Source organism: Lampris incognitus, chromosome 15 (genome assembly GCF_029633865.1).
Source record: "Lampris incognitus isolate fLamInc1 chromosome 15, fLamInc1.hap2, whole genome shotgun sequence".
Taxonomy (NCBI): domain Eukaryota; kingdom Metazoa; phylum Chordata; class Actinopteri; order Lampriformes; family Lampridae; genus Lampris; species Lampris incognitus.
The window spans coordinates 6,521,754-6,549,566 of record NC_079225.1 but is presented as its reverse complement, the minus strand read 5'-3'; the positions used below and the strand labels follow the sequence as shown (position 1 = coordinate 6,549,566).

The window sequence follows — 27,813 nt, the reverse complement described above, 5'->3', positions numbered from 1 at the left end:
CACCCAGTGTGGACATGTTATAAATCACCAGTGTGGACAGGTTATAAATCACCAGTGTGGACACGTTATAAATCACCAGTGTGGACATGTTATAAATCACCAGTGTGGACACGTTATAAATCACCAGTGTGGACACGTTATAAATCACCAGTGTGGACACGTTATAAATCACCCAGTGTGGACATGTTATAAATCATCCAGTGTGGACATGTTATAAATCACCAGTGTGGACATGTTATAAATCACCAGTGTGGACACGTTATAAATCACCAGTGTGGACACGTTATAAATCATCCAGTGTGGACATGTTATAAATCACCAGTGTGGACACGTTATAAATCACCAGTGTGGACACGTTATAAATCACCCAGTGTGGACACGTTATAAATCACCCAGTGTGGACATGTTATAAATCACCAGTGTGGACACGTTATAAATCACCAGTGTGGACACATTATAAATCACCAGTGTGGACACGTTATAAATCATCCAGTGTGGACACGTTATAAATCACCAGTGTGGACACGTTATAAATCACCAGTGTGGACACGTTATAAATCACCCAGTGTGGACACGTTATAAATCACCCAGTGTGGACATGTTATAAATCACCAGTGTGGACACGTTATAAATCACCAGTGTGGACACGTTATAAATCACCAGTGTGGACACGTTATAAATCACCAGTGTGGACACGTTATAAATCACCAGTGTGGACATGTTATAAATCACCCAGTGTGGACATGTTATAAATCACCCAGTGTGGACACGTTATAAATCACCAGTGTGGACACGTTATAAATCACCAGTGTGGACATGTTATAAATCACCAGTGTGGACATGTTATAAATCACCAGTGTGGACACGTTATAAATCACCAGTGTGGACACGTTATAAATCACCAGTGTGGACACATTATAAATCACCAGTGTGGACACGTTATAAATCATCCAGTGTGGACATGTTATAAATCATCCAGTGTGGACATGTTATAAATCACCCAGTGTGGACATGTTATAAATCACCAGTGTGGACAGGTTATAAATCACCAGTGTGGACACGTTATAAATCACCAGTGTGGACATGTTATAAATCACCAGTGTGGACACGTTATAAATCACCAGTGTGGACACGTTATAAATCACCAGTGTGGACACGTTATAAATCACCCAGTGTGGACATGTTATAAATCATCCAGTGTGGACATGTTATAAATCACCAGTGTGGACACGTTATAAATCACCAGTGTGGACACGTTATAAATCATCCAGTGTGGACATGTTATAAATCACCAGTGTGGACACGTTATAAATCACCAGTGTGGACACGTTATAAATCACCCAGTGTGGACACGTTATAAATCACCCAGTGTGGACATGTTATAAATCACCAGTGTGGACACGTTATAAATCACCAGTGTGGACACATTATAAATCACCAGTGTGGACACGTTATAAATCATCCAGTGTGGACATGTTATAAATCACCAGTGTGGACACGTTATAAATCACCAGTGTGGACACGTTATAAATCACCCAGTGTGGACACGTTATAAATCACCCAGTGTGGACATGTTATAAATCACCAGTGTGGACACGTTATAAATCACCAGTGTGGACACGTTATAAATCACCAGTGTGGACACGTTATAAATCACCAGTGTGGACACGTTATAAATCACCAGTGTGGACATGTTATAAATCACCCAGTGTGGACATGTTATAAATCACCCAGTGTGGACACGTTATAAATCACCAGTGTGGACACGTTATAAATCACCAGTGTGGACATGTTATAAATCACCCAGTGTGGACATGTTATAAATCACCCAGTGTGGACACGTTGAAAATCAAAATGTTTGTCAGCTTCTGACCGTGTAAACAGGTATGCTTACTTTTTGAGACCTGGATCGTAAAAGAGGGTGATGTTCTTGGCTTTTTTCCTTGTCCTCCATTATTCTCTTTTTTCACATTCATAAAGATTTCCTAAGGTACACACGTGCCCTTGGCTAATCGGCTCCATTGCCATAGCAACACACAGGTGGGCGGGGCCACAGGGGCCTGCTCACTTTTCACAGTGTCCAGAGGAATTGTCTTGTTTATTCTGTGAGATGGTGGGTAATATTCATCGGCGTGTCTTCCCCGTAGGGCAAGGTTATGGCGTCCATGTTCTACGAGGTCAGTACGCGTACCAGCAGCTCGTTCGCAGCAGCCATGCAGCGCCTGGGGGGTTCTGTGATCCACTTCAGCGAAGCCACGTCCTCCACGCAGAAGGGGGAGTCTCTGGCGGACTCGGTGCAGACCATGAGCTGCTACGCTGACGTCATCGTGCTCCGACACCCCAAGCCTGGCGCCGTGGAGGTGACGCTCCTCGTTCACACGTGTTTCAGTACAGATGAGTTAACCTCCGCCACTTTGTCGGTAGTAAAGAGATGGCGGAATGTCCTGGGTGCTCGCTCTGTTCGATACTGAAATGCTTAAATGATCAAAGAGCACAACAATGTTTTCTCATGATTACGACGTAAAAGTCTTATTGTTTTTTCCTCCGATAACACACACACACATATATATATATATATATATATATATATATATAGCTCCCCTTAACATCAGCAGTTATAATATTATGAAGATCTGTGTGAAGGTGTGGTCCTGGGAGATGTAGATCTGTGTGAAGGTGTGGTCCTGGGAGATGTAGATCTGTGTGAAGGTGTGGTCCTGGGAGATGTAGATCTGTGTGAAGGTGTGGTCCTGGGAGATGTAGATCTGTGTGAAGGTGTGGTCCTGGGAGATGTAGATCTGTGTGAAGGTGTGGTCCTGGGAGCCTGAACTAGATTAAGTAGGCAGGGGAGAGTGGGGCAAGTATTCTGATCATTTCATTAGAGAGGAGAGAGCCTGAAATAACGCTCTCGGTTTTCCTTACCTCGAGGACAATATACGTAATACTCGGCTCATCTTACCCCACCTTCCCCTATGGATAAATGAATGGATGGTGTTGAAATGTGATGTGTGTAGTTGTTATTGTTATGCCAGTGTTAGAGTTTCAGTGCGTTTTGTATGTGTTGATCTCCTCATCTCACCCGCAGATGGCATCACGTCACTGCAGAAAGCCTGTGATCAATGCAGGAGACGGCGTTGGCGAGCACCCGACCCAGGCACTGCTGGACGTCTTCACCATCAGAGAGGAGCTGGGAACTGTGAATGGCATGACGGTGAGGACACGTCCCCACAGCCTGCACTGCTGCTCTCCCCTTAACGCACTGAAGGAGGGATTTAGGAATCGCTTTCTAAATAAATAAACCTTGTTTGTATGGGTGTGTATAGGTACCACGTCTGGATCAAGCAGAACTGTACTTGGTGTATGGTGTGTGTGTGTGTGTGTGTGTGTGTGTGTGTGTGTGGGTGTTGGGGGGGGGGCCCTGTGATGGACTGGCAGCCTGTCCAGGGTGTCTCCCCACCTGCTGCCCAGTGACTGCTGGGATAGGCTCCAGCATCCCCGCAACCCTGAGAGCAGGATAAGCGGTGTGGATGATGGATGGATGGATGGATGGAAGTTTGTGTAGGACCTTGCATACGCTGGGACAAAGTGCTTCACAAGTTCAAAGAAAAGGAAATACAATGAATAAATTCAACATACCAGAGTTGAGAAGAAAAAAGGTGCAGCACAAGACAAACTAGTTAAAAGCCTTTTTAAATAAGCAACTATTTAATTTGGTTTTAACGCTAGAATGACCGGGATTTCATTCCTACCTAGAACGACCGTGGGCAATCACTTTGACCGGGCATTAGGGAGGGTGTAGAGTGGTGGTTTCATTGATACTAGCATGAAACGGAGGGTGTAGAGTGGTGGTTTCATTGATACTAGCATGAAACGGAGGGTGTAGAGTGGTGGTTTAATTGGTACTAGCATCAAACAGGGAGGGTGTAGAGTGGTGGTTTAATTGGTACTAGCATCAAACAGGGAGGGTGTAGAGTGATGACTGAATTGATACTAGATTCAGACATGTAGGGTGTAGAGTGGTGGTTTCATTGGTTGTAGAATCAAACAGGGAGGGTGTAGAGTGGTGGGTGGTGGGGATTTAATGGCAGTAAATTGTCCTAATCCATTTCGCACATCTTTCCTCGTGTTGGCTGTGTTATCCTCAGATAACCATGGTTGGGGACCTGAAGCACGGCCGTACAGTCCACTCCCTGGCCAAGCTGCTGACACAGTACCGCATCACGCTGCGCTACGTGGCCCCCAAGAACCTCCACATGCCCGCTGACATCGTCAACTATGTGGCCTCCAAGGGCATCAAGCAGGTAGGAGAACCCTACACCTCAGACAGTCCTACCTAGACAAAAGCAGTCAAAAGATCCTATATTTATGGGTGTGGCATATCAGCTTGAAAAGTGTTTTTGTCTAAGACCCAGACTTAGACTTGTCTTGTCAGAGACATCAAGCATTCTGTTTGGTGAACCTCATTTAATAAGATTTGACTTAACCAGACTTCCTCCGTTTCTTTTCCATATAAGCATATGCACTCACTACTACTACTTTCGGCTGCTCCCGTTAGGGGGCGCCACAGCGGATCATCCGTTTCCATCTCTTCTTGTCTTCTGCGTCTTCCTCTGTCACACCAGCCACCTGCATGTCCTCCCTCACCACATCCATAAACCTCCTCTTTGGCCTTCCTCTTCTCCTCTTCCCTGGCAGCTCCATATTCAGCATCCTTCTCCCAATATACCCAGCATCTCTCCTCCACACATGTCCAAACCATTTCCATCTTGTCTCTCTTGCTTTGTCTCTAAACCGTCCAACTTGAGCTGTCCCTCTAATATACTCGTTCCTAATCCTGTCCTTCTTCGTCACTCCCAGTGAAAATCTTATCATCTTCATCTCTGCCACCTCCAGCTCCACCTCCTGTCTTTTCACCAGTGCCACTGTCTCCAAACCTATACACCATAGCTGGTCTCACAACCATCTTGTAAACCTTCCCTTTAACTCTTGCTGATACCCTTCTGGCGCAAATCACTCCTGACTCTCTTCTTCACCCACTCCACCCTGCCTGCACTCTTTTCTTCCCCTCTCTCCTGCACTCCCTGTTGCTTTGGACAGTTGACCCATGTATTTCAAGAATTCATACACTACATGCACAATATAGAAAAGTACACGATAACACAACAATGAAAACCACAGAAAGGTGAATCAGTTCATCTTGACACAACGTTTATTGAGAGATAGGTTTCAACACTCTAAGTGACCTCTTGATGAGTTTCAGCCGGCAGCCATACCAACATGTACCCTTGCTTTGCTGAATGACAGAAGCTAAGCAGGTGTGGGCTTGGCTAGTACTTGGATAGGAGACCTCCCGGGAAAACCAAGTTGTTGCCGGAAGTGGTGTTGGTGGGCCATTAGGGGGCAGTCTTCCCCCTGGTCCTAATAAAAACAACAAATATCAAATGCCAATGCCCCAGTGCAGTGACGAGGACACTGTGCTGTGGGAGATGCCATCCTTCAGATGAGACGTTAAACTGAGGTCCTGACTCACTGTGGTCATTAAAGATCTCATGGCACTTATCACAAAGAGTAGGGGGTTCCCCGGTGTCCTGGCAACTTTCCCCACCTGGCTCTCTCCATCTGGCCACCTCATCATCCTCCATGTAACTGGCTCAATGATTCTTCCCTGTCTACCTTAAGCTGATGTGTGGTGAGTGTTCTGGTGCAAAATGGCTGCCGTGCACCACCCAGGTGGTGCTACACATTGGTGGTTGGTGAAGTGAGTTACCCCCTTCACTGTGAAGCGCTTCGGCTTCACACTGAAGCCAAACTAAGATGTCATCCTCACTCATGGCATCTTAGTGTGGTGTGCCAGCTGCACTGTGGCTGACAGAAAGCTCTGCAGAGTGATGACGTCAGCACAGAAAACCACTGGCACACAGCTGCCTTCACTTGAGGACACATAGAGCCCGCTGCCTACGTCGGACCACAAACATAATCAAGGACTCAGCTCACCCAGGCAACCACCTTTTCTCTCTGCTGCCCTCTGGGTGGCGCTATAGTTCTTTCAAGACCTGTACTTCCAGACTTTTGAACAGTTTCTACCAGGGTGCCATTAAGGAACTGAACTCTCTTAACCAGCCCAAAGGTTGCAATAATAATATCCTGAAACTGTGCGATAACACCTGTACATTTGGCATGTGCAAAAAAATATGCTGACTCGGGTTAGTGCAACACACACTATTTATCTAGTGTAGCGGATATTACACTTATTTTTACACGTACACTTATGTTGACTGTGCTGCAAATGTGTATTTTGACTATTTGTATATTTTGTATTTTTTTATTTTGTACCACTTGGAAGTTGCACTCAATTTCCTTGTTCAGCTGTGCAATGACAAATAAAGGCATTCATTCATTTGGATGTCCAGATAAAGCGCTATATAAATGTAATCCTTTTTTTTTCCTTACCTGGGCTGTTGAGCATGCGTACACACAACAATGTAAGGTGCATATGGTTCCATCAGCTGTTCAGCAGCCTGACTGCCTGTGGAAAGAAACTACTACTGAGACAGCTGGTGATGTGATGCTGCGGTAGTGCTTTTTTGATGGAAGGAGAGAGAACAGAACATGAGCGGCGTGGCTGGTGTCCTTCATGATGTTTTGGGCTTTCCTTTTGCAGCGACTTGTGTAAATATTATGAAGTTGTGGTAGTTCCATGCAGATGATTTTTGCTGCTGTCTTTACAGTCCTTTGCAGCAGTCTGCAGTCCTGAGCAGCCAGGCTGCCAAACTACACTCTTGATACAGCCTGTCAACACACTCTCCATGCTACTGCCATATAAGTTCGTAAGGGTTTTGTTACTCATACCAAAACTCATAGGTAATGGTGCAAGATGCGTTTTGTGCAACAAAAGTGACATATAACACGAAAACGAACAACAAGGCAAGAACAGCTCGTAGTGAGTCGCCATAGTACGGAGCCGTCTTTGATCTCATCACGGTGAAGGCTTGATAGGTACTTGAGATATCCTCACAGCTCAGTTGGGCATTTCAGAGCGTTTCAACACGTTAATATAGGTACAGTCATGAGGCTGATTATACTTGGGTGTGTGTATGTTTGCATGTGTGCAGGAGGAGTTTGAGAGCATCGAGGAGGCCCTGCCAGAGACTGACATCCTCTACATGACCAGGATCCAGAAGGAGAGGTTTGCTTCTGAGGAGGAGTACAAGGCTGTAAGCAGCAAGATGTTAATCTTCTCTGTTTGTTTCACTGTGTCAGCAGGTTAAAATGGAATAACGGTCTGGGGCCTCTCTAATGGAAATGCTTATATTTATGCAGGGTCCATCACTGTTTTTCAGATATTATAGTAACTGGTTTTTCACAGAATTTCAGAGACTATCACTTTTCATAAATCACCACTGTGATGTGAAATTAGTCATTAGAAATGTTGTGCAGCTGTATTCGAAGTTGAGGTCCCAAAGAAGTGTGGCACACAGTCTTAAGTGAGGATAACACGTCAGTAACATGTAAACCAATTCGATGCATCTCTGGTGTGTTTCTGTCTCAGTGTTTTGGCCAGTTTGTTCTCACCCCTCACATCATGACCGTAGCCAAAAGGAAGATGGTTGTCATGCACCCACTTCCCAGGGTGAACGAAATCAGGTAATGGTTAGCCAGACAGTAAGTTTACCAGTCTTCAAGTTTAACCAGATAAAGATGTCACTGTGGTCTCCATTTCTTCCTTATTACGGCTTCTGGCATGACCATACATGATTTCTGTTGTTACAGTTTAGACTCCTATGATTTTACACCACTTGGAAGATTCTTAAACAAATGCTTCAATAGTTGGGAATATAAGTTACATAAAAATATCACCTGGGGGGGAAGGATTTTTAACTAACCACTACTCCTAGCTAGGATGTTTTTTAACTAACCACTACTCCTAGCTAGGATGGGCTAAACTAACCACTACTCCTAGCTAGGATGGGCTAAACTAACCACTACTCCTAGCTAGGATGGGCTAAACTAACCACCACTCCTAGCTAGGATGGGCTAAGCTAACCACTACTCCTAGCTAGGATGGGCTAAGCTAACCACTACTCCTAGCTAGGATGGGCTAAACTAACCACTACTCCTAGCTAGGATGGGCTAAACTAACCACTACTCCTAGCTAGGATGGCTTAAACGCAGAGAATGAATTTCGTTGTATGGATGTACAATAACAAAGCGTTCTACTCTTCTAGAAACAGCTTTCCTACTTGTCCTTAATGCATGTTCATTTCGGGGTTTTGTTACACACTGTTTGCTGTCTACAGAGTTTAAAATACACTGGGATTGATTGGATCACAAAAAAGTGGTTGATGTTATGCTATGTTATATTATTCCGGCCCTGACCGGAGCTGCACCCGAAGAAGAAACACCGAGGGCGGTCTGACAGGACGCAAAAGCGGGGCAGGCTAAGCTTACTGCTAGCCCATGCAGACCAGCAGTCCCGACAGTCAAACTGGCTGGTGTTTGTTGTCCTGGACAGTGATTTATTTTGTTTAGTTCAGATATGTGTGTTAGTTTGGATATGTGTGTTTTTGTAGTTTTTGGATGTATTTTTATCTTTGTGTTGCACTGCTGTGGGCTGGAGGAAACCATGTTTCATTTCACTTCATCTAATGAAATGACAAAGTGTTTCTGATTCTGCTGTAAATGTTAAAGTCTTCTCAGCTTTAGAAGGTACTCATCTGTCATACGAGGGCTTTTTTGGGTTAGTTTCCAAAATTGGGTTGCATACCACCAACCTTGTTGTGCTGGCACTGACAGTTTGCAACAAAAAAAAAAGTGGAGTAATGTGAACATGAAACTTAGTGGTTCTTATATAACCTACTTTTTAAATGAGAGTCTTGTTGCATCAGCCAAAGTTAATCTTGCTTTGTCTTGTACTTCCAGTGTGGAGGTGGACACAGACCCACGGGCGGCGTACTTCCGGCAGGCTGAGAATGGCATGTACATCCGCATGGCTCTGCTGGCCACCGTGCTGGGCAGGTAGAGCCAGGCAGCACCGGCTGGATGGGGGATGACACCTTGCTCGTTACACAACTTGTTGAAAAGAAAATCCAAACAGTAATTTACTTCCTCACCATTCCACTTGAAGGTTACGGTTTCCACTGTCAGGAAGTGTGTTTGGACGTGGCTCCTTGTTTCTACATCTGAGCATGTGCAGCAGAAACCTGGGCATTGTGGGATATGTTGTTTTTCAGTAAGGGGGTAACCAGGACCATGTCCTCATTCTGTCATTTACTCCAAGAAGTTTGTGAAAGGCATAAAGGGACCAATTATGATGTTTAAAGGGAGAAATAACCAGCAGCTGTTTGTCACCTACCATACTCTTTCCTCCTCACACGTAGTCGTGCAGAAAGTTGTATAATTACATCTCACTGCAAGTGGTCACTCTGTAAAACCCCTGAATGAAGCTGATCACGAGACTCTGCATTAAAGACTGGGTTTTGATGACGTTTTCTTGAAATAATGTTCAAGGTTGTGAATTGTCCGCTACAGTGAAAGACATACAAGATGGGTGGATGATGTGAAAGTGGTTTGCAGAATTGCTCCAGTCGCTGTTGTTTCTGGCAGATTGTTGAAACGTGTCCTTTGACCTGTTCTCTGGAACCTAGTGATGTTTTAGTAGAGACACGTGTTCTGTACGTGAACGTGACCAACATCTGTAACGTGTACCTTCGCAGAACAGTAGTGACTCTTTTTAATTGCTGTTGCATCTTCAGTAGTGTTTACTAGTTTTATTCCTTTGCCGAATTGTAGCTTCTTCAAACATTTATGAAGTAAACGGTTTACTTTACTTTGTTGGTTTGTCTTTTTTCCTAAGTATACAAAGCTCTTAAAGTAATTTTACATTTTGTTGCCGTTTCCAAGAAAGGTAAATCAGTTCATCTGGACACAACGTTTATTGACAGATACGTCTCATCATCATCTACATGGCCTCCTCAGTCTCACCTGCCTGCAGGTGTCCCCACCCTTATAAACAATACAGTGACTGCAGGTGTCCCCACCCTTATAAACAATACAGTGACTGCAGGTGTCCCCACCCTTATAAACAATACAGTGACTGCAGGTGTCCCCACCCTTATAAACAATACAGTGGCTGCAGGTGTCCCCACCCTTATAAACAATACAGTGACTGCAGGTGTCCCGACCCTTATAAACAATACAGTGACTATAGGTGTCCCCACCCTTATAAACAATACAGTGCCTGCAGGTGTCCCCACCCTTATAAACAATACAGTGACTGCAGGTATCCCCACCCTTATAAACAATACAGTGACTATAGGTGTCCCCACCCTTATAAACAATACAGTGACTGCAGGTGTCCCCACCCTTATAAACAATACAGTGACTGCAGGTGTCCCGACCCTTATAAACAATACAGTGACTATAGGTGTCCCCACCCTTATAAACAATACAGTGACTGCAGGTGTCCTCACCCTTATAAACAATACAGTGACTGCAGGTGTCCTCACCCTTATAAACAATACAGTGACTGCAGGTGTCCCGACCCTTATAAACAATACAGTGACTATAGGTGTCCCCACCCTTATAAACAATACAGTGACTGCAGGTGTCCCCACCCTTATAAACAATACAGTGACTGCAGGTGTCCTCACCCTTATAAACAATACAGTGGCTGCAGGTGTCCCCACCCTTATAAACAATACAGTGACTGCAGGTGTCCCCACCCTTATAAACAATACAGTGACTGCAGGTGTCCCGACCCTTATAAACAATACAGTGCCTGCAGGTGTCCCCACCCTTATAAACAATACAGTTACTGCAGGTGTCCCCACCCTTATAAACAATACAGTGGCTGCAGGTGTCCCCACCCTTATAAACAATACAGTGACTGCAGGTGTCCCCACCCTTATAAACAATACAGTGACTGCAGGTGTCCTCACCCTTATAAACAATACAGTGACTGCAGGTGTCCCCACCCTTATAAACAATACAGTGACTGCAGGTGTCCCCACCCTTATAAACAATACAGTGACTGCAGGTGTCCCCACCCTTATAAACAATTCAGTGACTGCTGGTGTCCCCACCCTTATAAACAATACAGTTACTGCAGGTGTCCCACCCTTATAAACAATACAGTGAGTGAAGGTGTCCCACCCTTATGAACAATACAGTGAGTGCAGGTGTCCCCACCATTATAAACAATACAGTGACTGCAGGTGTCCCCACCCTTATAAACAATAGTGTCTGCAGGTGTCCCCACCCTTATAAACAATAAAGTGACTGCAGGTGTCCCACCCTTATGAACAATACAGTGAGTGCAGGTGTCCCCACCCTTATAAACAATTCAGTGACTGCTGGTGTCCCCACCCTTATAAACAATTCAGTGACTGCTGGTGTCCCCACCCTTATAAACAATACAGTTACTGCAGGTGTCCCACCCTTATAAACAATACAGTGAGTGAAGGTGTCCCACCCTTATGAACAATACAGTGAGTGAAGGTGTCCCACCCTTATGAACAATACAGTGAGTGCAGGTGTCCCCATCCTTATAAACAATACAGTGACTGCAGGTGTCCCGACCCTTATAAACAATACAGTGAGTGCAGGTGTCCCCACCCTTATAAACAATACAGTGTCTGCAGGTGTCCCCACCCTTATAAACAATAAAGTGACTGCAGGTGTCCCACCCTTATGAACAATACAGTGAGTGCAGGTGTCCCCACCCTTATAAACAATTCAGTGACTGCTGGTGTCCCCACCCTTATAAACAATTCAGCGACTGCTGGTGTCCCCACCCTTATAAACAATACAGTTACTGCAGGTGTCCCACCCTTATAAACAATACAGTGAGTGAAGGTGTCCCATCCTTATGAACAATACAGTGAGTGAAGGTGTCCCACCCTTATGAACAATACAGTGAGTGCAGGTGTCCCGACCCTTATAAACAATACAGTGTCTGCAGGTGTCCCCACCCTTATAAATAATACAGTGACTGCAGGTGTCCCGACCCTTATAAACAATACAGTGTCTGCAGGTGTCCCACCCATATAAACAATACAGTGAGTGAAGGTGTCCCACCCTTATGAACAATACAGTGAGTGCAGGTGTCCCCACCATTATAAACAATACAGTGACTGCAGGTGTCCCCACCCTTATAAACAATAGTGTCTGCAGGTGTCCCCACCCTTATAAACAATAAAGTGACTGCAGGTGTCCCACCCTTATGAACAATACAGTGAGTGCAGGTGTCCCCACCCTTATAAACAATTCAGTGACTGCTGGTGTCCCCACCCTTATGAACAATTCAGTGACTGCTGGTGTCCCCACCCTTATAAACAATACAGTTACTGCAGGTGTCCCACCCTTATAAACAATACAGTGAGTGAAGGTGTCCCACCCTTATGAACAATACAGTGAGTGAAGGTGTCCCACCCTTATGAACAATACAGTGGCTGCAGGTGTCCCCATCCTTATAAACAATACAGTGACTGCAGGTGTCCCGACCCTTATAAACAATACAGTGTCTGCAGTTGTCCCCACCCTTATAAACAATAAAGTGACTGCAGGTGTCCCCACCCTTATGAACAATACAGTGAGTGCAGGTGTCCCCACCCTTATAAACAATACAGTGACTGCAGGTGTCCCACCCTTATAAACAATTCAGTGACTGCTGGTGTCCCCACCCTTATAAACAATACAGTTACTGCACGTGTCCCACCCTTATAAACAATACAGTGAGTGAAGGTGTCCCACCCTTATGAACAATACAGTGAGTGCAGGTGTCCCCACCCTTATAAACAATACAGTGACTGCAGGTGTCCCCACCCTTATAAACAATACAGTGTCTGCAGGTGTCCCCACCCTTATAAACAATAAAGTGACTGCAGGTGTCCCACCCTTATGAACAATACAGTGAGTGCAGGTGTCCCCACCCTTATAAACAATTCAGTGACTGCTGGTGTCCCCACCCTTATAAACAATTCAGCGACTGCTGGTGTCCCCACCCTTATAAACAATACAGTTACTGCAGGTGTCCCACCCTTATAAACAATACAGTGAGTGAAGGTGTCCCCACCCTTATGAACAATACAGTGAGTGAAGGTGTCCCACCCTTATAAACAATACAGTGACTGCAGGTGTCCCCACCCTTATAAACAATACAGTGACTGCAGGTGTCCCCACCCTTATAAACAATACAGTGTCTGCAGGTGTCCCCACCCTTATAAACAATAAAGTGACTGCAGGTGTCCCACCCTTATGAACAATACAGTGAGTGCAGGTGTCCCCACCCTTATAAACAATTCAGTGACTGCTAGTGTCCCCACCCTTATAAACAATTCAGTGACTGCTGGTGTCCCCACCCTTATAAACAATACAGTTACTGCAGGTGTCCCCACCCTTATAAACAATACAGTGAGTGAAGGTGTCCCACCCTTATGAACAATACAGAGAGTGAAGGTGTCCCACCCTTATGAACAATACAGTGAGTGAAGGTGTCCCACCCTTATGAACAATACAGAGAGTGAAGGTGTCCCACCCTTATGAACAATACAGTGAGTGAAGGTGTCCCACCCTTATGAACAATACAGTGAGTGCAGGTGTCCCGACCCTTATAAACAATACAGTGTCTGCAGGTGTCCCCACCCTTATAAACAATAAAGTGACTGCAGGTGTCCCACCCTTATGAACAATACAGTGATTTTAGGTGTCCCCATCCTTATAAACAATTCAGTGCCTGCAGGTGTCCCCACCCTTATAAACAATACAGTGAGTGCAGGTGTCCCGACCCTTATAAACAATACAGTGTCTGCAGTTGTCCCCACCCTTATAAACAATACAGTGACTGCAGGTGTCCCCACCCTTATGAACAATACAGTGAGTGCAGGTGTCCCCACCCTTATGAACAATACAGTGACTGCAGGTGTCCCACCCTTATAAACAATTCAGTGACTGCTGGTGTCCCCACCCTTATAAACAATACAGTTACTGCACGTGTCCCACCCTTATAAACAATACAGTGAGTGAAGGTGTCCCACCCTTATGAACAATACAGTGAGTGCAGGTGTCCCCACCCTTATAAACAATACAGTGACTGCAGGTGTCCCCACCCTTATAAACAATACAGTGTCTGCAGGTGTCCCCACCCTTATAAACAATACAGTGACTGCAGGTGTCCCCACCCTTATAAACAATACAGTGTCTGCAGGTGTCCCCACCCTTATAAACAATAAAGTGACTGCAGGTGTCACACCCTTATAAACAATACAGTGAGTGAAGGTGTCCCACCCTTATGAACAATACAGTGAGTGAAGGTGTCCCACCCTTATGAACAATACAGTGAGTGCAGGTGTCCCGACCCTTATAAACAATACAGTGTCTGCAGGTGTCCCCACCCTTATAAACAATACAGTGTCTGCAGGTGTCCCCACCCTTATAAACAATAAAGTGACTGCAGGTGTCCCACCCTTATAAACAATACAGTGAGTGAAGGTGTCCCACCCTTATGAACAATACAGTGAGTGAAGGTGTCCCACCCTTATGAACAATACAGTGAGTGCAGGTGTCCCCACCCTTATAAACAATACAGTGTCTGCAGGTGTCCCCACCCTTATAAACAATAAAGTGACTGCAGGTGTCCCACCCTTATAAACAATACAGTGAGTGAAGGTGTCCCACCCTTATGAACAATACAGTGAGTGCAGGTGTCCCGACCCTTATAAACAATACAGTGTCTGCAGGTGTCCCCACCCTTATAAACAATACAGTGACTGCAGGTGTCCCGACCCTTATAAACAATACAGTGTCTGCAGGTGTCCCCACCCTTATAAACAATAAAGTGACTGCAGGTGTCCCCACCCTTATGAACAATAAAGTGAGTGCAGGTGTCCCCACCCTTATAAACAATACAGTGACTGCAGGTGTCCCCACCCTTATAAACAATACAGTGTCTGCAGGTGTCCCCACCCTTATAAACAATAAAGTGACTGCAGGTGTCCCACCCTTATGAACAATACAGTGAGTGCAGGTGTCCCCACCCTTATAAACAATTCAGTGACTGCTGGTGTCCCCACCCTTATAAACAATTCAGTGACTGCTGGTGTCCCCACCCTTATAAACAATACAGTTACTGCAGGTGTCCCCACCCTTATAAACAATACAGTGAGTGAAGGTGTCCCACCCTTATGAACAATACAGTGAGTGAAGGTGTCCCACCCTTATGAACAATACAGTGAGTGAAGGTGTCCCACCCTTATGAACAATACAGTGAGTGAAGGTGTCCCACCCTTATGAACAATACAGTGAGTGCAGGTGTCCCCACCCTTATAAACAATACAGTGACTGCAGGTGTCCCGACCCTTATAAACAATACAGTGTCTGCAGGTGTCCCCACCCTTATAAACAATAAAGTGACTGCAGGTGTCCCACCCTTATGAACAATACAGTGATTTTAGGTGTCCCCATCCTTATAAACAATTCAGTGCCTGCAGGTGTCCCCACCCTTATAAACAATTCAGTGACTGCTGGTGTCCCACCCTTATAAACAATACAGTGAGTGAAGGTGTCCCACCCTTATGAACAATACAGTGAGTGCAGGTGTCCCGACCCTTATAAATAATACAGTGTCTGCAGGTGTCCCCACCCTTATAAACAATACAGTGACTGCAGGTGTCCCGACCCTTATAAACAATACAGTGTCTGCAGGTGTCCCCACCCTTATAAACAATAAAGTGACTGCAGGTGTCCCCACCCTTATGAACAATACAGTGAGTGCAGGTGTCCCCACCCTTATAAACAATACAGTGACTGCAGGTGTCCCCACCCTTATAAACAATACAGTGTCTGCAGGTGTCCCCACCCTTATAAACAATAAAGTGACTGCAGGTGTCCCACCCTTATGAACAATACAGTGAGTGCAGGTGTCCCCACCCTTATAAACAATTCAGTGACTGCTGGTGTCCCCACCCTTATAAACAATTCAGTGACTGCTGGTGTCCCCACCCTTATAAACAATACAGTTACTGCAGGTGTCCCCACCCTTATAAACAATACAGTGAGTGAAGGTGTCCCACCCTTATGAACAATACAGTGAGTGAAGGTGTCCCACCCTTATGAACAATACAGTGAGTGAAGGTGTCCCACCCTTATGAACAATACAGTGAGTGAAGGTGTCCCACCCTTATGAACAATACAGTGAGTGCAGGTGTCCCCACCCTTATAAACAATACAGTGACTGCAGGTGTCCCGACCCTTATAAACAATACAGTGTCTGCAGGTGTCCCCACCCTTATAAACAATAAAGTGACTGCAGGTGTCCCACCCTTATGAACAATACAGTGATTTTAGGTGTCCCCATCCTTATAAACAATTCAGTGCCTGCAGGTGTCCCCACCCTTATAAACAATTCAGTGACTGCTGGTGTCCCACCCTTATAAACAATACAGTGAGTGAAGGTGTCCCACCCTTATGAACAATACAGTGAGTGCAGGTGTCCCGACCCTTATAAACAATACAGTGTCTGCAGGTGTCCCCACCCTTATAAACAATACAGTGACTGCAGGTGTCCCGACCCTTATAAACAATACAGTGTCTGCAGGTGTCCCCACCCTTATAAACAATAAAGTGACTGCAGGTGTCCCCACCCTTATGAACAATACAGTGAGTGCAGGTGTCCCCACCCTTATAAACAATACAGTGACTGCAGGTGTCCCCACCCTTATAAACAATACAGTGTCTGCAGGTGTCCCCACCCTTATAAACAATAAAGTGACTGCAGGTGTCCCACCCTTATGAACAATACAGTGAGTGCAGGTGTCCCCACCCTTATAAACAATTCAGTGACTGCTGGTGTCCCCACCCTTATAAACAATTCAGTGACTGCTGGTGTCCCCACCCTTATAAACAATACAGTTACTGCAGGTGTCCCCACCCTTATAAACAATACAGTGAGTGAAGGTGTCCCACCCTTATGAACAATACAGTGAGTGAAGGTGTCCCACCCTTATGAACAATACAGTGAGTGAAGGTGTCCCACCCTTATGAACAATACAGTGAGTGAAGGTGTCCCACCCTTATGAACAATACAGTGAGTGCAGGTGTCCCCACCCTTATAAACAATACAGTGACTGCAGGTGTCCCGACCCTTATAAACAATACAGTGTCTGCAGGTGTCCCCACCCTTATAAACAATAAAGTGACTGCAGGTGTCCCACCCTTATGAACAATACAGTGATTTTAGGTGTCCCCATCCTTATAAACAATTCAGTGCCTGCAGGTGTCCCCACCCTTATAAACAATTCAGTGACTGCTGGTGTCCCACCCTTATAAACAATACAGTGAGTGCAGGTGTCCCCACCCTTATAAACAATACAGTGACTGCAGGTGTCCCCACCCTTATAAACAATACAGTGTCTGCAGGTGTCCCCACCCTTATAAACAATAAAGTGACTGCAGGTGTCCCACCCTTATGAACAATACAGTGAGTGCAGGTGTCACCACCCTTATAAACAATTCAGTGACTGCTGGTGTCCCCTCCCTTATAAACAATTCAGTGACTGCTGGTGTCCCCACCCTTATAAACAATACAGTTACTGCAGGTGTCCCCACCCTTATAAACAATACAGTGAGTGAAGGTGTCCCACCCTTATGAACAATACAGTGAGTGAAGGTGTCCCACCCTTATGAACAATACAGTGAGTGAAGGTGTCCCACCCTTATGAACAATACAGTGAGTGAAGGTGTCCCACCCTTATGAACAATACAGTGAGTGCAGGTGTCCCCACCCTTATAAACAATACAGTGACTGCAGGTGTCCCGACCCTTATAAACAATACAGTGTCTGCAGGTGTCCCCACCCTTATAAACAATAAAGTGACTGCAGGTGTCCCCACCCTTATGAACAATAAAGTGAGTGCAGGTGTCCCCACCCTTATAAACAATACAGTGACTGCAGGTGTCCCCACCCTTATAAACAATACAGTGTCTGCAGGTGTCCCCACCCTTATAAACAATAAAGTGACTGCAGGTGTCCCACCCTTATGAACAATACAGTGAGTGCAGGTGTCCCCACCCTTATAAACAATTCAGTGACTGCTGGTGTCCCCACCCTTATAAACAATTCAGTGACTGCTGGTGTCCCCACCCTTATAAACAATACAGTTACTGCAGGTGTCCCCACCCTTATAAACAATACAGTGAGTGAAGGTGTCCCACCCTTATGAACAATACAGTGAGTGAAGGTGTCCCACCCTTATGAACAATACAGTGAGTGAAGGTGTCCCACCCTTATGAACAATACAGTGAGTGAAGGTGTCCCACCCTTATGAACAATACAGTGAGTGCAGGTGTCCCCACCCTTATAAACAATACAGTGACTGCAGGTGTCCCGACCCTTATAAACAATACAGTGTCTGCAGGTGTCCCCACCCTTATAAACAATAAAGTGACTGCAGGTGTCCCACCCTTATGAACAATACAGTGATTTTAGGTGTCCCCATCCTTATAAACAATTCAGTGCCTGCAGGTGTCCCCACCCTTATAAACAATTCAGTGACTGCTGGTGTCCCACCCTTATAAACAATACAGTGAGTGAAGGTGTCCCACCCTTATGAACAATACAGTGAGTGCAGGTGTCCCGACCCTTATAAACAATACAGTGTCTGCAGGTGTCCCCACCCTTATAAACAATACAGTGACTGCAGGTGTCCCGACCCTTATAAACAATACAGTGTCTGCAGGTGTCCCCACCCTTATAAACAATAAAGTGACTGCAGGTGTCCCCACCCTTATGAACAATACAGTGAGTGCAGGTGTCCCCACCCTTATAAACAATACAGTGACTGCAGGTGTCCCCACCCTTATAAACAATACAGTGTCTGCAGGTGTCCCCACCCTTATAAACAATAAAGTGACTGCAGGTGTCCCACCCTTATGAACAATACAGTGAGTGCAGGTGTCCCACCCTTATAAACAATACAGTGAGTGAAGGTGTCCCCACCCTTATAAACAATTCAGTGACTGCTGGTGTCCCCACCCTTATAAACAATACAGTGACTGCAGGTGTCCCACCCTTATAAACAATACAGTGACTGCAGGTGTCCCACCCTTATAAACAATACAGTGACTGCAGGTGTCCCCACCCTTATAAACAACACAGTGACTGCAGGTGTCCCCACCCTTATAAACAATACAGTGACTGTGACTGCAGGTGTCCCCACCCTTATAAACAATACAGTGACTGCAGGTGTCCCACCCTTATAAACAACACAGTGACTGCAGGTGTCCCCACCCTTATAAACAATACAGTGACTGTGACTGCAGGTGTCCCCACCCTTATAAACAATACAGTGACTGCAGGTGTTCCCACCCTTATAAACAATACAGTGGCTGCAGGTGTTCCCACCCTTATAAACAATACAGTGGCTGCAGGTGTTCCCACCCTTATAAACAATACAGTGGCTGCAGGTACCCCCACCCTTATGAACAATACAGTGAGTGCAGGTGTCCCCACCCTTATAAACAATACAGTGTCTGCAGGTGTCCCCAACCTTATAAACAATACAGTGACTGCAGTTGTCCCCACCCTTATAAACAATACAGTGACTGCAGGTGTCCCAACCTTATAAACAATAAAGTGACTGCAGGTGTCCCCACCCTTATAAACAATACAGTGACTGCAGGTGTTCCCACCCTTATAAACAATACAGTGGCTGCAGGTGTCCCCACCCTTATAAACAATACAGTGACTGCGGTGTCCCCACCCTTATAAACAATACAGTGACTGCTGGTGTCCCCACCCTTATAAACAATACAGTGACTGCAGGTGTCCCCACCCTTATAAACAATACAGTGACTGCAGGTGTCCCACCCTTATAAACAATACAGTGACTGCAGGTGTCCCCACCCTTATAAACAATACAGTGACATCTGGTGTCCCCACCCTTATAAACAATACAGTGACTGCTGGTGTCCCCACCCTTATAAACAATACAGTGACTGCAGGTGTCCCCACCCAAACCTCGCCCTCGCCTCTTAGTCCATGGGCCAGACCATTTTTTGGTGCATCTCAGGGTGGCAAAACTTAATTGTGATTGTTGAAAAGGTACATGTCTGTAGAGGATATGTTGGTATGATAGCCCTTCCTAAGTGGTAGCTGAGTCACAGTTATCAGCTCATGAAGTTAATAACCCCTAATCATAGATTCAGTTTTTTGACCTTGGTGTATATCTGGTTAAAGCCCATGTAAGGACATTTGCCAATGTTTAATAATACAGTGTTTGGTATCATTTTAAGGGGACCTTTTAGGCTTTCATTTAAGACCAACGCCGTATTTGTCTTACAAACACAGAGGTCACGTGACCTCTTTAAACCATAAATGACACACAGTTTCCCACAATTTTCGCCTAAATGATATATTTTCTTTTAACCCTGTGACATCAAGGGACATCAGCGGCACAAAACTCAACAACTCGAATACTCAAGGGGCTCTAAGTATTCAGGAAATGTATAATATACCCATACTTTCATTTGTGAGAGGTGATTGTGAGCCTTAAATTAGTTAGAGTCATGGACCACTCTACTGAGAGCAGCTAAAATAAGAGGCTACAGGCCTGTCCTTGACGTTGCTGCTGAAGGATGTATACCACCATCCATATTGTACCATAGGAAATGTCGCAGCATATTTACCATGAAAAAAAACTTGAAAGAATCAGTAAAAGGTCTGCGGAAAAATGTATTCCAGAAGACATACGAAAATCCTCTCGACAAAGTCCACACACATCACGAGTGTACGGAGCCAAATGTGTATTTTGTGATAAGTGCAATAAGTATTTGAAAGGGCAAAAGACAAAAGATGTTCTGACTAAATGCAGAGAGTTAAGAGCTGATGACACACTCAGGAGAGCGGCTGACAGGAGAGGTGATGCTAGGATGCTAGCCATGGTGAGTCGTGAACTAGTTGCCGCTGAAGGTCATTATCACAGATCCTGCTACAGGCTGTACACAAAAGACTTGTACAAAGACAAAGACACTGGACCAAGAATCAGCTTCTCAATTAGTGGAAAGAATGGCACTCCAAAAGGTTTTCACATACATCCGGGAAGACCTGATGGAATATCCCAGAGTGATACCATTTAAAGACCTGATCACTATGCTAGTGACAGAAATTGACACTATGGTGACAGATGCAAATGAATGTGGTGTAACACGAGTCATACTCAATACAAAGCGATACCCATGTCGCAAGGTTGAAGCAGAAGTTGGGGAATCTGTACATATCATAGCCCATGGCCCCAAAAACCTGTTGTTATACCCAAACACGTTGACAATGAATGAACTTGTAAAGGTTTACCAAGACCCCAAAGGTGAACTGAAGGTATACAAATTGCGCGATGACAAAGACATCGTATCTGACGCAGCATTGAAGATCAGGCATGATATTCGTAACCAAAACATCACTCAAACATGGCCACCACACGTGTCAGATCTGGAGAAGATGAACAGTGCTCCAACATCTCTTGTAATGTTTCTCCAGACACTCCTAACAGGTACATATATTGTAGGAAACAACCCATCTAAGAGGGTGCAAAGGCTCACGGCTTCATTTAGCCAAGACCTGGTTTATGCAGTCACCTGTGGCAAAGTCAAGCCTACTAAACACATTGTGTTGCCCTTTGCTGTCAAGTCACTCACTGGAAATGTGGAACTAATACATATACTGAACAGACTTGGCCATGGTGTTTCACATTCCCAGGTAGAGGAAATTGACACAGCTCTTTGTCTTCAGAAGCAAGCAGCAAGTGGAGATACTGTTCCACTACCACAAAACATCAAGCCTGGTCTGTTCACAACATTGGTGTGGGACAATATTGACAGACTGGAGGAAACTCTCAGCGGTGAAGGGACATCACACCGAGTGAATGGAATTGCTGTGCAAGCAAAGTCTATTACTGATCATCCTGCTGAAGCCAGACCTTTACCTTCCATCCCAAAAACCAAGAAGAGAAGCATTGGAGCAGTAGAGATGCGGCTTCCCATTTACAATGCAGGAAAGCGTGCCAATCCTCCAGCTGTACATACAGTTGATGCTGATCATGCCGCTATCCTACAGGATGCAGCGGACAGAAATCACATGTGGCTGATGGCTCGTCAAGCCAACAAAGATGTTTGTAGCTGGACTGGGTTCAACATCCTCACCCACAGCAATACAAGTGTACAAGAAGATAGCATCGGCTATTTGCCCACAATCAACGCTCCTGCCACACAGCTATCAACACTTAATGGGGTTCTTCACCAGTCGATAAGCATCATGAAGTCTCTGCAGTTCAACAACATTGTTGTTGTTTTTGACCAGGCATTGCATGCCAAAGCTGCTGAAATCACCTGGAAACACCCGGAACAGTTCAAGAACATCATCCTTAGAATGGGGGTGTCTGTGAATGTTCTCATTCATCCAGGTCATGGTTATCCAAAGGAGTTGAATCAAGTGCAACTGGACTTGGTATATATCCGTGAAGAGGCTTCCTCAGTTCGTGCTTTTCTGACTAGACCAAGCTAGTCTGACTGGCTGGTGATGAGACTCAGAATTTATCCTCTAGGAGTCGTCAGAGCTATTGATATGCGCGGCTCTTTGTAAAGACCGGATCACAAAGAGCCACGCATATCAATAGTTCTGATAACGACTCCTAGAGGATAAATTCTGAGTCTCATCACCAGCCAGTCAGACTAGCTTGGTCTAGTGAGAAAGGCACGAACTGAGGAAGCCTCTTGGATGAGAGGCGAAATGTCTTCACGGATATATACCAAGTCCAGTTGCACTTGATACAACTCCTTTGGATTAGAATGGGGGTCTTTCATACCACCTGCATTTTCATGGCAACGATTGGAAAACGTTTTGCAGATGCTGGTCTAAGAGACCTTTGCATAGAGGCAGGAGTGATAGCCGATGGTTCAATCACAGGGGTTATTGATGGTCACAGGTATAACCGAGCTGTACGGCTCCACAAACTGCTCTATGAGGCTCTGTTGAGACTAGCATGGAAAGGTTTTCATCCTTGGTTAGAAGAGAATCATCCTGAAGATCTTATTCACTTGGCAGATACTCTGCAAGCAATCGAGAACATGTGTGATGAAGTATCACAGCCCAGATTTGAGAACACCCTTGAGCAAGATTCATGTCAGCTTATTCTGACACGTTGGCCCCCTCTCAGCCTTCTGGATGTCTTATGTGGACATGGTTGAGATTATGCTGAGTCTTATTTGAGCATCAAGAGAGGGAAAGTGGATGATGCATCTTGCAGCAATCAGGGCCATCATTCCATGGTGCTTTGCCTATGATAAACTGAACTATGCCAGATATCTACCATTCTACGGTGCTCAAATGTCTTGCCTGGAGGTTGATTATCCCAGTGTTCATGCACACTTTGTAGAGGGTGGTTTTTCTGTCCAGCTGGGAAGGAACAATCCCCTTGGAAAAATTCCAGTAGACCAGACAATTGAGTATCTAAGGCAACTCAGGAACATGACAGGCAATGATCCTACAGAAAGTGTAAATCATCACGATCTACAGAAGACAAGGATAGAGAAGGACCGGGCAGATGTTAATGCCTTTGTAGAACTTATGGAGAAAAGCTGGGTAAACCCACTAGGTGCAGATCAATCTGATATAATCAGTCTTTCCACAGGAATCACTGTATCATCCGACATAGCCTGTGATCTGCTGCAAGCTCACCAGACTGGAGAGGAAGCATATCAAAAGTTCAGAAGCGAGCGTTTGGAAAAAGGTTCAACAACAGCTAAGTTCCATGACACAATGAAAAAACAGAACCTGAAGACATTTGCAAGCATCACTAAAAGTAGAGGAAAGCCGGCAAAAAACAAGGAGGTGGTCTTGAAAGCAGATAGAAATCTCTTTGGACATATGATCATTGTTTCACAAAGTAGAGATCTTCACATTAAAGATGTGCTGGCTCATCCTCTTGGTCCACTACCGTGGGCACTTACAAATCCAGATGGCTCACTGCGGAAAACTAACAAGGCTGCTCTTGCAAGAGAGTTGGAGAAATCAGGATCAGCAGTAGAAGAAATTGGAGAACATTCTGCATGCATCACTGATGGAATGAGCCTTGTTCAGAATATGAAAGGTGATGGCAAAACCTTTGGAGAGACTGCTGGATCTGTGCTGAACCTAGTGCTGCATGAAGGAGGACACAGTGAGCGGATAGATGTGGTGTTTGATGTATACAGGAAAACATCGATCAAGAATGCTGAGAGATGCAATCATGGTTCAACAAGTAGCACTCAATGGAAAAACATTGCCCCAGGACACGAGGTTGTGCAGTGGAGAAAACTCTTAAGTAATCCAGACAGCAAAACAGCACTGATAACATTCATCGTGGACCAGTGGAAGCAACCAGAGAACCTTCAAAGGCTTAAGGAGGACAAGCAGCTATTTGCAACCTGTGGAGAGACATGCTATTGTCTCGGCCAAACAGACTGGAATGTTGTTGAAGACCTGAAATCTTCCCATGAGGAGGCGGATACCCGCATGCTCTTACATGCAAATCATGCCAGTAAGAATGGCTATCAAACCACAGTTATTGTGAGCGAGGGTACAGATGTCATGATCCTTTGTCTTGGATACTGTAAGAAGATAAACTGCCTCCTGTATCTGAAGTGTGGCACTCAGAATCGGACAAGGTACATCAACATCAGCAACCTTGCTCAGCTCCTTGGGGATGACCTATGTGATGCTCTTGTAGGTGTACATGCCTTCACAAGTTGTGATAGTGTAAGCGCATTTGCAGGACGTGGTAAACTTTGTGCTTTCAAACTGATCAAAGGAAACAGGACATTGCAAGAGTCCTTCAAAACCCTGGGAACATCCTGGGATGTATCAGACGAATTGTACAGCAATATGGAATCATTTGTCTGCAGGTTGTATGCACCATCATCTAGCATATGTGATGTCAATGATCTGCGTTACTTGCTGTTCTGCAGCAAAAGGGGTGAAGTGGAGTGCCGTGTACTTCCTCCTTACAAGGACTGTTTACAGATGCATATCCAGCGTGCCAATTACCAGGCAGCAGTGTGGAGGCGCTGCCTGGAAGGACAACCAGACATACCAGAGCCAAAAGGACACGGATGGACAACTGATGACCAAGGTAGACTTATAATAATTCACTACATCCATGCTCATCATGCTATAACGCTAAAATAATATGTATAGGTAATTTCTCAACATTCAACTTCCTCGCTGAAATGGATTAGAAATATGTTCCACTTATTCTTACAGGTATGCTGATGTTAGAATGGATGCGAGGACCCCCAGCACCACTGGCTGTCCTGGAACTTATGGCCTGCAAGTGTGTACGGACCTGCAAGCTTCCTGACTGCTCCTGCCTTGCCCACAGACTGAAGTGCACAGAAATGTGCAAGCTACAAACCTGCACCAATCAGAGAGAGGAGGAGGAGGACGTAGAGGTGGATTTGAAACTGGTCGACTATAATGATGATGATGATGATGATGATGAAGATGAGATGTATTAAATGTATAGTTCTTATTCTTTTTCTTATTTCCTTCTTTGAATCACGAATGGTGTCATTGAAAGGTGATAGCTATGACTAAGTTACTCCTTGGGAAGAATTATCCTATTTAAATATGTTGGTCCAAATAATGGAGGTGAATGGGCCTGAGCTGGTGACTTCTAATTTAAGGCTCAAAATCACCTCTCACAAAGAAAAAGTATGGGTATATTATACATTTTCTGAATCCTTGGAATTGCTTCTGTATTGCAGTTGTTGACTTTTGTGCCCCTGAGGTCTCTTGATGCCACAAGGCTAAAAGAAAGAATAAAGTTTAGGCGAACATTGTGGGAAAATTTGTGTCATTTATGGTTTAAAGAGGTCACATGACTTCTGTGTTTGTCATACAAATAAAACATTGGGCTTAAATGAAAGCCTAAAAGGTCCTCTTTAAAATGATACCAAACACTATATGATTAAACATTGGTAAATGTCCTTACATGAGCTTTAACCAGATATACACTAGTGTCGAAAAACTGAATTTATGATTAGGGGTTATTAACTTCATGAGCTGATAACTGTGACTCAGCTACCACTTAGGAAGGGCTATCATACCAACATATCATCTACAGACATGTACCTTTTCAACAATCACAATTAAGTTTTGCCACCCTGAGATGGACGAAATAGTGAAATTTTGGCCTCTGGCCCATGGACTATCTGGAGGACGCAGCGGGCACCGCGGCTGCGGTGGCTGCTCACCGCCAGCGTGACAGCGGGTTGTGTTATTACCACAACAGGTTTGGTGCCAGGGCCAAGCAGTGTCGCCCGCCATGCAGCTTCAGCGTCCAGGGAAACGCCAGGGCCGGTGCTCAATAGCAGCTATGAGCGCCGGCGAGAACAGCGGGCTGTTGTTTATCAAGGACGCCTTATCTGGCCGGCGGCTGCTGGTCGCTTCGGGCGTTCAGCGTAGCCTCCTGCCTGCATCGGCCGCGGACACCATGGCCGGCGGTCAAGGCCCCCCGATGGATGCCGGGAAGGACACGCCCATACGTACCTACGGCACCAGGTATGTGGAGGTGTGTTTCGGCGGGCGGCGTTTCGGCTGGGACTTCGTTATGGCCGTGGTGTCGGTTCCCCTCCTGGCGCGGACTCCCTGTGCGCCTTCAGGCTGCTGGTGGATGTTACGAACTGTCGCTTGATCGATGCTGTCTCTTTCGCTACATACCCGTGCACACTGGGAGGTGCAGGGACGCTCGGCCTGTCAAACATGCTCGCCGCCGGAGATACGTATCAACGACTGCTTGCAGAGTTCCCTGACCTCACCACACCTACGTTCTCGTCAGCGGTGGCCAACGGCGTGGAGCACCATATTGCCACCGACGGCCACCCGGTCTACGCACGTGCTCGGCGCCTAGATTCTGCTAAGCTCGCGATCGCCAGGGAGGAGTTTGCCCCCATGGAACGCCTCGGCATTGTGCGCCGCTCGGACAGCCCGAGTCCTCCCCCCTGCACATGGTTTCTAAGGCTGACGGCGGTTGGCGCCCCTGCGGCGATTTTCGTCGTTTGAACAACGCCACAACCCCTGAACGGTACCCCGTTCCGCACATACAGGATTTCTCCGCCCATCTGGCGGGGGCCACCATCGCTTCCAATGTAGATTTGGTGCGGGGCTACCACCAGGTACCGGTCCACCCTCGGGACGTGCCCAAGACAGCGGTCATCAAGCCATTTGGACTCTTCGAGTTCCTACGGATGCACTTCGGTCTCAAGGGGGCAGCGCAGACGTTCCAGCGGCTGATGGACTCTGTGCTATGGGATATGCCGTTCTTGTTTTTTTACCTGGATGACATTCTCGTGGCCAATGCATCCGCGGAGGAGCAACTGACACAGCTCCGGCAGTTGTTCGAGCGGCTCAGTGCACATGGACTCATAGTCAACCCAGCCAAGCGCCAGTTTGGCCTGTCGTCCATCGACTTCCTCGGCCACCGCATCTCCCCGCAAGGAGCCGTTCCACTTCCTGCCAGAGTGGACGCCATCGCCAGTTTTCCACGCCCCCGCACTGTGAAGTCCCTGCAGGAGTTCTTGGACATGGTGGACTTTTATAACAGGTTCAATCCCCACGCAGCCCACCGCATGTGGCCCTTGTACGAGGCCCTGCGGGGCAAGGAAGCCAAGGGCGAGGTAGACTGGTTCCCGGGGATGGACGTAGCTTTCGACGACGCCAAGGCTGCGCTGGCCAATGCCACTTTGCTGGCGCACCCGTCCCCCACTGCCCCGATTGCCCTCAGACCGACG

General features: G+C 45.9%; 1 protein-coding gene across 1 annotated transcript in view; it reads left to right on the top strand.

Annotated features, from left to right (window-relative positions):
- cad (carbamoyl-phosphate synthetase 2, aspartate transcarbamylase, and dihydroorotase) overlaps window positions 1–9,816 on the top strand; it is a 141,585-nt gene extending 131,769 nt beyond the window's left edge. Inside the window, exons 40-45 of the mRNA XM_056295188.1 lie at window positions 2,148–2,360; window positions 3,086–3,211; window positions 4,146–4,301; window positions 7,113–7,214; window positions 7,550–7,644; window positions 8,920–9,816. Coding sequence (XP_056151163.1) covers window positions 2,148–2,360; window positions 3,086–3,211; window positions 4,146–4,301; window positions 7,113–7,214; window positions 7,550–7,644; window positions 8,920–9,019 — 792 coding nt within the window. The 3' untranslated portion in view covers window positions 9,020–9,816. The remainder of the gene's footprint in view (window positions 1–2,147; window positions 2,361–3,085; window positions 3,212–4,145; window positions 4,302–7,112; window positions 7,215–7,549; window positions 7,645–8,919) is intronic.
- Window positions 9,817–27,813: the final 17,997 nt, after the last annotated feature.